Genomic DNA, 12,846 nt, shown 5'->3' with positions numbered 1-12,846 from the left:
AGGACCAGGACTGTGGAACTCAATGGCAGAGAGAGAAAAAGAGAATGAGTGCTAATCTCTTCCCTTTGAGAGCTAAATACAAACCCCACCTCTTTGCCCAGGATTTCCCATAATCATACCTGCATTCCTATAGATTTAAGGGAACAAAACACCAAAATCCTTGGGCCTGACCCCTGCTGGTAGGGAAGGAAGTGAAAGCTCATTGTTATCTGTTTAGGTTGCTAAACTAGTCCACTGATGGGAATCATATAAGAACCTGGATGGATAGATGGAGAAGTGAACATTGTTGATTCAGAAATAAAGGGAAATCATACTAAGCTGGGAAAGTTTTATATGTTAGATTTTTAAAGAGATGTATGTAATATATGTTCCTTTGTGTATTGTACCCTGAGAATTTAAGTGAATTTAAGTGATGCTGTTAAGTTAGTCTATTTAACAGCTATTAGCATCTGGAGAAGATTGTTGGAACTCTGTTAATAATAGAGTATTAACCCTGCATCTAGGTATGCCTAGATTTAATCTGGCAACAACCTACAATTTTTTTAATGTATTACTTAAAAACTCAGGATTTTTAGAAGTGTAATGTGCCTAGAGTATGAAATTGGCACAATAAAATTCTAAATAAAGAGATAAATAAAAACGTGTAACTGTAAAATAGATGCTGTTTTTATCCATATAAATGTCCTTTTACGAATCTTACTTTCAAGAGTTTCCTTTTACCACTAACCCTAGTCTTTTAATGTTCTCTTTTCAGTACAATGATTATGTTCATTATGTTGAACCCTGTTTTAAGGGCATCCTGGTCCAAGCAGACAGAGATAACAGAGAGGTGAGTACCAGACTCAGAGGTGTTGTTGGGACAGCTCTCTTATTGTAGTTATTGTAGTTAGATTAATGGGACTGTGATGCTTTGGTGGGAAACTCCAAGGATAGGAAACAGCTGATGTCTCAAAAACATGTGGATTTTTATTTCTGAAAGCTAGAGCCAGATTCACTGCAACACACTGGCTGCTTTGCATCTCTCTGGGAATGCAAAGCAGGTGTAAACTCAGTGAAGCTGGCAGGTTAAGCCATGTTTACAAATGATTTGCGTCTCTGGAGCAGTACAAACTAGCCAGAGCATACAATCTTTCCCATCCTGTCATAAGAAACAAAAGCACATAACTCTCAAGAGCATGGCATGGCCATTTCTAAAATCTCAGACCTTCCATCCTTATCCTTGGCCCTCGGAAAGGTGAGAATTCAGCCCTTTCCCAGTAAATGTCTGGTCATCAATAAACTCTGCAGTTGAGGTTCACCCTTTCATAGGGCACTTTTCCAGCATGCTTTTCGGATAGCTGCTTTTCTGATCTGTGAGTGATGAGCAGCTGCAGCCCTGAGGTGATCATTGTGCCTCTGACTGCTACAAGATGCACCTCCCTCCTGGCTGAGGTGTATTTTTAGCGCTGATTACATCTTCCTTGTTTCTCGCTCTTTCTCAGTCTTATGGAGGTGGCTCATACTCACATTGTCCCTATAGTTCACAATTAACATTATCCCTGCACATTTCTTCCCAAATTCAACTGTTGTTCACCCTCAGCAAAGGATAAATCTTCGAAGAGAGGTGGCTGCTATTTCTGGCAGTTATTTATGAACATGCTGTGCAGCAGCCTATAGTACAGCACATATGTGAACATGAGTGCCCTGTGATGGAACTGTTATTGGAGTAGCCTATTCACTTTTGCATCAGCATCCGCCATAGCGGCAGATTGCCCAGCCATCTTGAGTAGTCTTATGCCATGAAATACAGTGTTTCTTTGTCCCTGTGTTACCATTCTGTCCCCTGCCCTGAGAGTTCTGCCTTCCTTCTGTCCACATCTCATATCTGCTGCGTGTTTCTCACTTCTTACTAGCACTTTAAGCAGTTGGTGGATGAACTGCAGGCAAAAGGAGTGGGGACTGTGAATAAAGCCCTGCTGGAATCCTTCAAAGTCCTGAGGGAGGTAAGAGCTTTTTGTGTCAAGGGTGTTAGAAAGCATGCTCACTCCTCCCCCCACCCTTCTTCCCAGCGTCCCATGGCATTCTACAGCTGACATCGTGTCGGAGGGGAATTCTCCTCGTGCAGTGACATGAACATTTTATGACAGGGCCAAAAGCTGCTGATGAGCATGCTGGCTATGGCTATGACATGGACGGTGGTGATGATGATGAACTTGGGCAATCTAACTTTAGAGAGCTATTTGTTTGTTAATTTATTTAAAATGCTCAAACCAGTTATTGCTCTTGATGAGGCTAGTAATAAAGATGGAATTGCCATGACAAAGGAAAGTGGATAGCTGACATAGCATAGAGCCATTTGCTATAAATAGGCCCTGCAGCTTCCACAGGGAAAGGTGACCGCATAGATCAGGGCCTTGAAATGTCCACAATTATGTCCGGTGCTGATGCTCAATTCATTCAATTTAATCAGACCCTCTTCTTTCATATTTCAGTGCTGTGCCAATTCATCAGTGCCTGAAAGTGAATGATTGATTGACTGCTAGCCAAGTGACAGGAGGAGGGAGAGGGGGGACAGAGAGAGTGAGCTGTTTAATAAAAAGGCTTGAAATAATATAATTAAACTGACTGTATTCAATGGGCCAAATTCAGTTACTCTGGTAAAAATCCCTCTGTGACTGAAATGGGAAGAGAGTTAGGCCAACTCTAAGTGTTTTTGAAAATCTCATCCTTATTTTCTCCTGTTGTCACATCTCATGTTGTCTGGGAGACTAATGGGACCTAATTCAGATCTATGTACACCAGTGTTAATCAGGAGTAACACTACTGAAGTCAGTGGAGTTAAACCAGTGAAAGCACACTCAGAATCAGGCCCATTGTGATATTGAACCCATGATCATATCAAATAGCATACAGAAGCTCACAGTGCTGATTGTGATACTGAGGGTTACATTGAAGAAGCTAGTAGTGGTGATTGTGATTTCAATAGCTGTGAGTGTGGTAGTGTTTAGAATGAATATAATGATACTGGTGATATGATGCTGGTTGTACTGACATAAACCGCCACTACAGCGATGATCATATAAATGACAAGATGATGGCAATAATTCTGATAATGAAGGGTATTAGTGAGCAACGGTAAATGTCATTATGATTAAGGTATTAGACTGTTTTTTACTTCAGTTTATTTTTGTGTTTAATTTTCCAAATACCAATACAATGATTCATTGTACATGTAAAATAAAACAGCAACACTCATCCAAGGAATTCCAATCACCTACTATGCCCATGTCAATCATGTAGGATTCATCACATTATGTGAGCAACTGGGACCTCAATAGTCGTGACACAAAAGCATGACTCAGCTTTGTTCCTTAAGGATTGCTGAAGGAAATTAAAAAAAAAAAAGAAAAGAAATAAAGAAGAGTACCAGATCCCGGTGTAACCCACTCTTCTAACCTCGCCTGCAGGCCTGTAGTACTACAAAGGATACTGACACTCTTGGTGATGATAAAAATGATGCTAACAATATGGTGTTATTAATGTTAACTGTACCTTGCTAGAGGTATTGACATATTTGGCCTGATTTTCCATTCATACTACTTTTACACCAGCGTAACTCCATTGGCTTTAGTGGAGCTGTTCCTGATTTACTCTATAGCACAAGTGTGGTCAGAATCCTGCCCAGTGATGGTATTGGCAGTAGCTGAGATGATGTGGTGGTGGTACTGGAGCTAATTGTGATTGTAGCTGTTGTGTGAAAATGGTAATCTGGTGTTGTCATTCAGATGATGATACAATGGCAATTACAAGATGATGCTTTATGGGAAGATGATGATCTAAAGGATAAGGGAAGCAGCAGTGATTTACTCCTAAAACCATTAGGTGGGAATACATCTCTAGTGATCATTTACAGAGCTGGGTGTGGAAATATTGAGCATGGTACAATGTTAGTTAGTGGGAGGGAGTCTGCTTTATCCCATTCCCTTCTATTTCATGCCCCTTTTTGTGCCCATATGGCCAAGGACCTCAGCAGGTGTAAAATGTTGTGACTCCATTCAATTTAATAGGACTGTGCTGACCTACACCAGCTGAGGATCTGACCCCTGTTGTGCAAATTACCCTCAGTGGGTCAGATGCTGATTTCATGCTCATGGAAATCGGAGGTAACACCAGGATTTCATTTATGTGACTCCTGCTCTACTCCAGCATGAGACAGCAGAATCAGGCACCTCGGGTCTCAAACCCAGGTCTATTAAGCAAGAGCTTTTATCCTCTGTGCCACCATACTCCAAGGGAGATGAGGGAACTGCGCTAATACCTCACCACCAGAGGCTACAGAGAAGTCAGATGACTAGCAGCAAACTGCTGATTGGACTCCACTGGGTATAAAGCTTCCTGTTCCTGTCCCACCCCTTGTCTGAGCAGCTACTTGATAGGCCTATAGCTGCCCAGACCTCCCTGGGACAAAGTCCTGGCCTCCTTCCCAGATTCCTACTCCTTGTCCATGCTGCTTTGTCTTGCTCCCTGTTTCTGGTACCACACCTTGTTCCTGGTTCCTCACCGTGACCCAAGTTGCTGACTCTGGCTTGATCTTTGATGTGACTTCTGGCCATGATCCTAACTCCACTCGCTGCTCTGAACACTAGGGAAGACTTTCCCCACTATAGGCCAGACAGGCACGGTATTCTCAAAGGTATTCTTCTGCCTTTATACCAGTGTAACTAAATCAGAACATCTTCCACTGAATGCCAAATCAATGCATGTTACCTCTTCTTTGCAGTTTGCTCCACTGTTTATTTCATAATTGAATTTGACTCAGAAACTTTCCTGGGAGTTACACCTGCATACAGAAGATAGCAAACTTGCATTTGTCTGAATTTGGCCTTCCGTGGTCAGTTTATCAGTGTATCTATCATATTTCTCTATTTCAGCCACATTCCTCCACATTCTCTAGCTAAATATCACGACAAGATATTAAATAAGTTACTGAAGTTATGGTATGCTGTGTCCATTGCATTTCATTCAGCAAGTAACCTGTGATTTGTTTCTGATTGTTTGTGTTTCTTGGTGCTCACAAATTAACTGTATTATTAATCGTTCTAATAATTTGCCAGCTATTGAAGCTCAACTTACTGATCAGTTTTCCGTCCTCCTTTGAAAACCGGTTTATGTTGATTCTTTTGAGATCTCATTTGTTCTCTGTTAGGTCTCAAGCATCATTGCTGGTGCACCAGATACACCTTTGCTAGTTCTTTCGCCTCTCTAGCTTTAATTCCATTGGACATTGCTGCTTTATTTTAACGCCATTACATCATGTGTGATACCGCCTGAGTCAACCTTAGTCTCCTACACATGCTGTGTTTCATGCAGTTGCTTGCCTCTCATTTATCTCTAATACAGAGCTATCCTCAGGGCCAGATTTACACCTTTCACACCGCTAGGTACAGCATCGTCAGTGCCCCCCTGCCTACAACTGACCTTTGTGTTTTCTGCACTGTGGGGCGGGCGATGGGAGAGAGGTACTGTCCGGGTCAGCTCCACACGGGGAGAGTGTTACCCAGGGTTCCTTAACCCAGTAACTTTTAGTCTCTGCAAGTCAGTATCAGGTCATACACCAAGGAAACACAGTCTATCTGCCTGTTATATGGCAAGCAAAAGACGACTTAGAACCAAATGCTTATGATTTAAAAACTTTACTTCTATAGTGCCCAGCAATCCCCTTTGGAATTATCTTCACCACTGTCTCCACTTATCAGTCTTAAGCAACACAAACCAACAGGTGATTAGAGTACCCCAAAACTTAATATTACCCCCAAACGGCAGTCTTTGAGCAGTCTTTGAATGAATCAGTCACAGATTTCCAGATGGCCAAGCCTTCCATCTGCACTTGGAGATCTTTCAATGTGTCCACGAAGTGATCCACTGACTTAGACTTGCTAGCTCCCTCTTACACCCCAAAAGTTACAGAGACACGTCAATCAAGAAAAATGTTACATAGCTGATCAAACAGATCAATCACTGGGCAGAAGCAAAAATGACAGATGTCACTCAAAAATGGTTAAGCAAGCAGTTTTTAGCTACTAGTCTAGCAATAATTTCCCCATAGCTCCAGTTTTAAAATATATCCAGACTTCCTGTTTTTCACAGACATCTGTCCCAGCATATTCAGAGAGAGAGTCAGGCTCACGTCATATGTTCACTGTCTACTACCCCCTCTCCCAGTTTGCCTAGTTTTATGCTAAGTTCCTGCAAAGGCCTGAAAATGGCTAAAAGTAGCAAGCAGATAATTGATAGTCCATCCCAATAATTGGCAGTAGCTTAGACACCTGGCTGATTGCTAAAATGCTCCTGTACAAGAGGGGCTGGGGCGACCTGCTCAGTAAGCTCTAGGTGGGGGGAATATGCCTACCCCTGGACTCTGGCTTCCGGCCTGGCCAGGGGATGGGGCTGCAGGAAGAAGAGGAGGAACATGGGGTGGGGCCTGAGTTCCGGCACTTGTGTGGGGACCCCTAATTGGCTGGGGTCACTGGGGAGGGGCCCCATTGGCCTGTGCAGTAATCCACCACTGTTTAGGCTCCATCTTAGAATACCAGCACCCCTAGGCACGTGCCTCCTGTGCTTAATTGGAAATCCAGCGCTGGCTATCATGTCTTCCTCCCTTTACATTTTTGATCTATATGAGCTTGTGTAACCTTCTCAATGGTCAGACCTTCCATTGCTACAATCGTAACAATGGTGTATTTGTAAGAGGAGGAGGAGCTCCTTGAAATTGATCAAGAAATTGCAGCCAAGTAGCTGTTCATTTTTACTCCTTGATGTAGGTAAAGCTCCTGCAGTCTGCACTGGTTGCTGATAATCAACAGATTAAATTCAAAGTCTTGCTGATACTATATCAAATTATTAATTGTCTTGACTCCATTTGCCTTGGAGGGACATAGCTGGAGAAGTGGTCATTGTCCTGAGGACATTTGCCAAAATCTCTCTATAGCTATCTTAGAGCTCAGTGTCACCTATAATCTTGCCCCCCAGCCCCTTCAATACACATTTCCCCTTTAGTCCTTATGCTTGTTTTTTGTGTTCGTCTGCCCACTGCTCCTTACAAAACACCTGATGTGAGAAGACACTTGTGCCCTTTAGACTGAGATCTCAGAGTGAAGTTAGAATATCAAACATCCTTTCCCCTTTCTTTGCTCTACTACAGGCTGGTCTACTCACAGTTTTTGTACACTCTAGCTGTATTGGTATAGTTAAAGAAGTAAAACCTCCCTAGTGCAGATGCAGATTGTTTGTATTGGTATAGCTAGTCTCCTGAATAGACAAAACTAAGGTCTACCAGTATAGGCGCTTTCAGACCAGTATAACTGCATCCATACTAGGGGAATTGACTGTATCGGTTTCTAAACAAATGTAGTTACATTGGTACAAAACGGTGTGTGGAGCAACCTTTAGAGATTATGGACCACAAGTACAGCCTGAGAGAAACTACCCAAACCAGCCTAAAACATTGTATTGAAAATAGAAAGAAAATTGTAGCAAATCAAAAAGAAATAACGTGAAGAACCTATATCTAGATTTCAACTTCTCATAAAATACACCAGATAAGGAGCTCTCGTCTTAGTCACAGAACAACTGAAGGAAATACATTACATTCCTAGACAGGAATGTCCCACTCCCCAACTTTCTTTCATCAGAGGCCAGTTGCCAGCAATTCATTCCCCTCCCTTGTCTTCCTGGGTTTTTCCTTTTAGGGTTTGTCTTCGTTAGGGAAAAACACTTGAGGGTAAGTCCATATTTGCTAACTCTAACATAACCTCGACCTGTTTCCTAATATAGAGAAGCCTCTCAAGACTGTTTTTCAAATTGTGGCTGTGGGTCGAGTGCTTTGATGGTTAAAAGGGTTTTTCAGAGTTCGTTATTACATCCAGTGTCTCTCACGAAAACTGTTTATCTTTTGGCTTTGTCTTATTATCACACTAGATTGCCCCCCAACCACAACTAGGTAGAACACAATAGTTAACCAGCTTTCAAAAGTTTATCTTCCTGGCTAAGCAGGCAGTTTCCCAGCCTGTCCTTTGGGGACACCCACTCCATATCTCTTTGTCTGCCTTTGGAAATATAGCTTGTAGACTTCCTTATCTCAGACTTAGCATAATTATACTCCATATTAAATATCACTTATTGACACACACCAGGTCCTCTGCTATGCTCAGTTTATGGCCTTTCCATTTGGTTCACCTTTGACTATTTTGTCCTTGTTTACCTTCTCTTCTGTTTCTTTTGTCCTTTGGTGGAGTGATTGGCTTTGTCTGAGACACTGAGCCTGATTGTCCACTAGCTTGCACCTTTTGTACACATTTGGAGCTGTACAAAGTGAATGCTAATTGCTACCACACATCACCCACTCGACGCTTGTGTATTACAAGCATACATGACAACACGGAGGGAATAAGGCCCATGGTGCCCAGCACTCTTTTTTTCTTGTTATTTTAACTTTTGTAAAGCAGTGTTTCTCAACCAGGGGTATGCGTATCTTGGGGGTACACAAAGGTCTTCCAGGGGGGTATATCAACTCATCTAGATCTTTGCCTAGTTTTACAATAGGCTACATAAAAAACACTAGTGAAGTCCGTACAAACTAAAATTTTATAGACAATGACTTGTTTATACTGCTCTATATGTTATACACTGAAATGTAAGTACAATATTTATATTCCAGTCAATTTATTTTATAATTATATGGTAAAAATGAAAAAATAAGCAATTTTCAGTAACAGGGTGCTGTGACACTTTTGTATTTTTATGTCTGATTTTGTAAGCAAATAGTTTTTAACTGAGATGAAACTTGGAGTACACAAGACAAATCAGACTTCTGAAAGGGGTACAACAGTCTGGAAAGGTTGAGAACAACCGTTGTAAAGCACCTGGGTACAGCCTAGTGATAGATGCTGAGTAAATAAAAAATAGAGAGAGCACCAGAACTCAGTCCTCACTTGGCAAAAACGCCCTATGAAGTCACAGTGAGTTTTGCCGGGGTAAGAATTCAGTAAGGAACTCAGGATTTGGCCTGTTACAAATAAATGTACAGCAATAAAAATGAGGGCAATGCTGAGAATACTAATGCTGCTGTTCCTCTCCATTTCTAGTTCAGAGAGGCTGGGCAAGGAGGCTTGTGTAACCAAGCCATCATGCTGATCACAGATGGAGCAGTGGAGGATTACGAATCTGTGTTTGAAAAGTACAACTGGCCTGATCGTAAGGTTTGTCTCAAAAGGGATGAATAAAAGGGGAGGGAGAGGAAAGTGACCATCCTGGCATGGAGCCAACTTAGCGATTTTGTTGGTAGATGTAGCTACTTTTTGGTTTCCCTAGCGAAGAAATAAGTATGAAAGCAAACAGTGTGACTTTCATGGCCAATTACAGTGATACTCAGAGAAAGAAGTCACCAGTTTATATAGTCACAAAATCATAATAAAATTTATTCCATGCTCTTCTAACTACACGATCCTGCTGGCGGCTCTCAGCCCTGAGTGGGGCATGGTGGTCTCCAGACCAGCGAGAGCAAACCTGCTAAGCTGTGGGAGTCCTGAGCAGCAGCAGGTGTCGAGCAGCAGAGACTTTGAACCGCTGATGCAGCCTGGCCTGGAGTCGCCGCACACTCCAGCGGGTGAACAGCTCAGCCTTCTCCCAGTCATACCTGGCAAGGCTGTTGGCGTGGGGCAAATTGACTGGGTGCACCGCCAGACTCAGCTGCCACCTCCCAAGCACTGGGAGAACCAGCGCCTTGTGGGCATGGCCTTCCAGTGAGTGCATCCAGCCCCTTTCCCTGGGATACTCCCTCAGAGACCCTGTCCCTGCTCCTTACTGGGGGGAGACTCTCTCACACGGACCTTGCCCTGCCCCTCCCACAGACCCTGCCCTGGCTCACCCGGCACACCATGGGGTAGAGACTCCCTCACTCAAATATTGCCCCTGAGCTCCACTCACTCATTCAGGGGAGAGATATTCCCCTCAGGTGAGATGGATACTTCTTACTGCAGCTGTCTGAAATGTTTCCTCATATAGGTTACCTTCCTGGCCACCCACTGACAGCTGCTCTAAGTGACCATCCATGAGACCAGGAAAACCTGGGCAAAGTCAAAGGTTTCTGACACATTTTGAAAGCTTAAATAGTGACATCTAGGGACTTTTCAGGGTTTCTCTGATGACTTCCTGCTATGTGGAGTTGGCAACACGAGCGGGATTATAAAGGTGCTCTAATTTTAAAGACACTGTCAAGTCAAGTTTGGCCCAAATAGTGAGGGGGAGTTGTTTTTAGAAAAGCTTTTTGAAAAGCTGACGACAGTAGAAACACTCTTCTTGTTTACAAAAACAAAAAACCCACAGACCATCACCACCAACAAATACAGAACTCCACCAACTCCCAAACTGAAACATGTTTTATTAAACAAATAAATGAACATCTCTATGAAGTATTTGCAATAGAACTAGGTGGAAGATGTTGGGTTTTTCCTGTCCTATGGACATTTTTGAGATTTCAGATATTGTCCTGTTATGCAATGGGATAAGAAAAAAGAGATGGACAGAAACCGCCCCGCCGCAGAATAGCCAATAGTCTGGTGGCTAGGGCACTCACCTGGGATGTAGGAGACCCAGGTTTGTAGTCCTTGCTCTGCCTGGTTCAGGCAGGGACTTGTATCTGAGTGTCCCAGAGAATCTGAGAAACCTTTCTTGAGGAAAGTTCATTGAAACTGGAACATTCCCATGAAAAGTTTTAGTATCAACTAATTGGCATTTTCTGACAAAAAAAACCAAAAAACTGTCTTGTCGAAATTTTCCCAACCAGCTCAATTTGCAACTTAGCCATTACAGCCTTGTGCTAGTGAATAAGGACCTGGCACTGAAAAAGACTAAAAACTGATTCTAAACCAAAGTAACTCGTTTGTTTTCCTTGTCCAAATGGAGGGAATGCTCAAGGGAAACAAACAGCAGAAAGAGCAAATAGCAAATTTAATTTTTAATATTGTTTCATTTTGAATAAACTAAATTGTAATTGGTCACATGTATGAGAACACTCTAAAAACAGATGAATTTTAACCTGATAGTGTCCTGTTAAGTGATTTATGTGGTTAAATATTTTCATAGTTAAAGAATTTCTGTGAATGGTGAAGCTATCTGCATGCAGATCTGAAAAGCCTGGCTTGGCTGCTACTGCAAAATCAAACACAGTTCTTGCTTCCGGCTTGTTACTCTAACGTTCTCCCCCCAGCTGCTCCCAAAACACATCCAGTGTATACCAGCTTGGTGTTTAAGAGTTCTCCTCTCCAAATGATCACCCTCTGTTCCTCCATGTATTGCTACTTGACTGGCTGTGTTAATTGTGATTTGATAATGAGGTTCTAGCACATAAAATACAAGACTTAAATGGAACAAGAGAATCATATATCTGTGTAAAGGCAAGGGCCCTGATTCTCCACTGTCCTGCAGTGTAGTCATTTATACTTCTGCAGCATAGGTGTCACACTACTACCATTCTGATTTGGTAGCATGCTACACCTCCTTGGATTGACTCGGCACCCTTGCAAATGAGAGATGATTCTGCATAATTCTTACATCTGCATTCTTATTGCACAGGTCCGGGTCTTCACTTATCTCATTGGAAGGGAAGTCACTTTTGCAAAAAATGTGAAATGGATAGCTTGCAACAACAAAGGTGCTGTATGTGAACAATTAGCCCACTATGCACATCACACGCATACTGCAATCATGCACTCTGGAACTGAGATCTCTTTAGAGCTTACACACTAAAGTTTGGGCCTAGTTAGCACTTGGATGGGAGACTTTCAAGGAAAACAGCAGGTGCTGCAAGTAGTGGTATTGGTATTTCACTAACACTGTTCCTTGATCAGTACTGACCCAACACCCTATCATGGTGTTAAGGGGCACTATGTCTGTGTCGCTGGACATGGTATCTTTTGGCTGGGCTATAAAATTGTCATCCTTTCCTTTAAAGATTTCATTGCCCTTTTCACAAGAGCAGAAGGTGAACCACAGAGTCCTGGCCAAATGCCATTATATCTACCTACAGTTCTGCCATTGGTTCATTTGGATCAAAGTATTCATTGCCTTCTCCACCTTAGAACTATGAGGTGCTATTATTGGCACAAAATGGCTGCCCTTTACACACCAAAGTAGGGATGAATGATTCCTTCATGTATAGAGCCAGTAAATGGCTGCCCTATGCTGAGCACAAGGGGGTGGGGATCTATGAGCATGGTCCAGTCACAATGTATCTGGAGGCAGACACTGCATATAGCTAGCACCACCAGGTGCACTAGCCTTCTTAAAAGGGGAAGGAAGGAAAGGGTCCATGGCTAGCTCTGGGGGAATAAACAAGAATTTCACCTGTCTTTCTGCCTGCTAATTGTCTACAAACTGATTATGAAATGCTTAGATGTGTGTGGTGTTTAAAATGATTGATAGTAAATAATTCTTTGTTCATGCATTGTGGATATTATGAATTCAAGTTTTTATTGGCTGGTTCCACAAGTCACATGATATTGTTTCTGTTCCTGGATTGGACAATGTATGTAACTAACTGACAAAAACTCAGATTTCAATTTCAATTCAAATATTCAAGTATTAAATTTGCAGTGTGGCGTTCACCCTGCTGTTGGTTAGTTATGTTGGTTAGCTATGTAATTTGAAAGGTGCTTTTGGTGAATATTCAAGCATTTGAGTTAAAAAATCACTTTTCATGAGTATTCATGCTTGAGCTCTCACTTTTTGACAGAAAGCAAAGACACAAGGGTCACAAATAGGTTTGATGGGCACTTTGCTTTTGGAAGTCAAATGAACTCTCCTGAATAA

At 42.3% G+C, this 12,846-nt stretch overlaps 1 protein-coding gene across 1 annotated transcript in view; it reads left to right on the top strand.

The window, feature by feature from the left end:
• The window catches only part of CACNA2D4 (calcium voltage-gated channel auxiliary subunit alpha2delta 4), a 165,368-nt gene that overhangs the window by 31,691 nt on the left and 120,831 nt on the right, over positions 1 to 12,846 (top strand). The window contains exons 9-12 of the mRNA XM_067536119.1: positions 755 to 829; positions 1,893 to 1,982; positions 9,123 to 9,236; positions 11,611 to 11,689. Of these exons, the coding sequence (XP_067392220.1) occupies positions 755 to 829; positions 1,893 to 1,982; positions 9,123 to 9,236; positions 11,611 to 11,689 (358 nt within the window). The remainder of the gene's footprint in view (positions 1 to 754; positions 830 to 1,892; positions 1,983 to 9,122; positions 9,237 to 11,610; positions 11,690 to 12,846) is intronic.

The sequence above is a fragment of the Emydura macquarii genome, unplaced genomic scaffold (genome assembly GCF_026122565.2).
Source record: "Emydura macquarii macquarii isolate MOO-44397 ecotype Brisbane River unplaced genomic scaffold, CSIRO-AGI_Emac_v2 contig_3530, whole genome shotgun sequence".
In the NCBI taxonomy this organism is placed as follows: Eukaryota; Metazoa; Chordata; order Testudines; family Chelidae; genus Emydura; species Emydura macquarii.
This window is presented reverse-complemented; position numbering and strand designations above follow the sequence as displayed.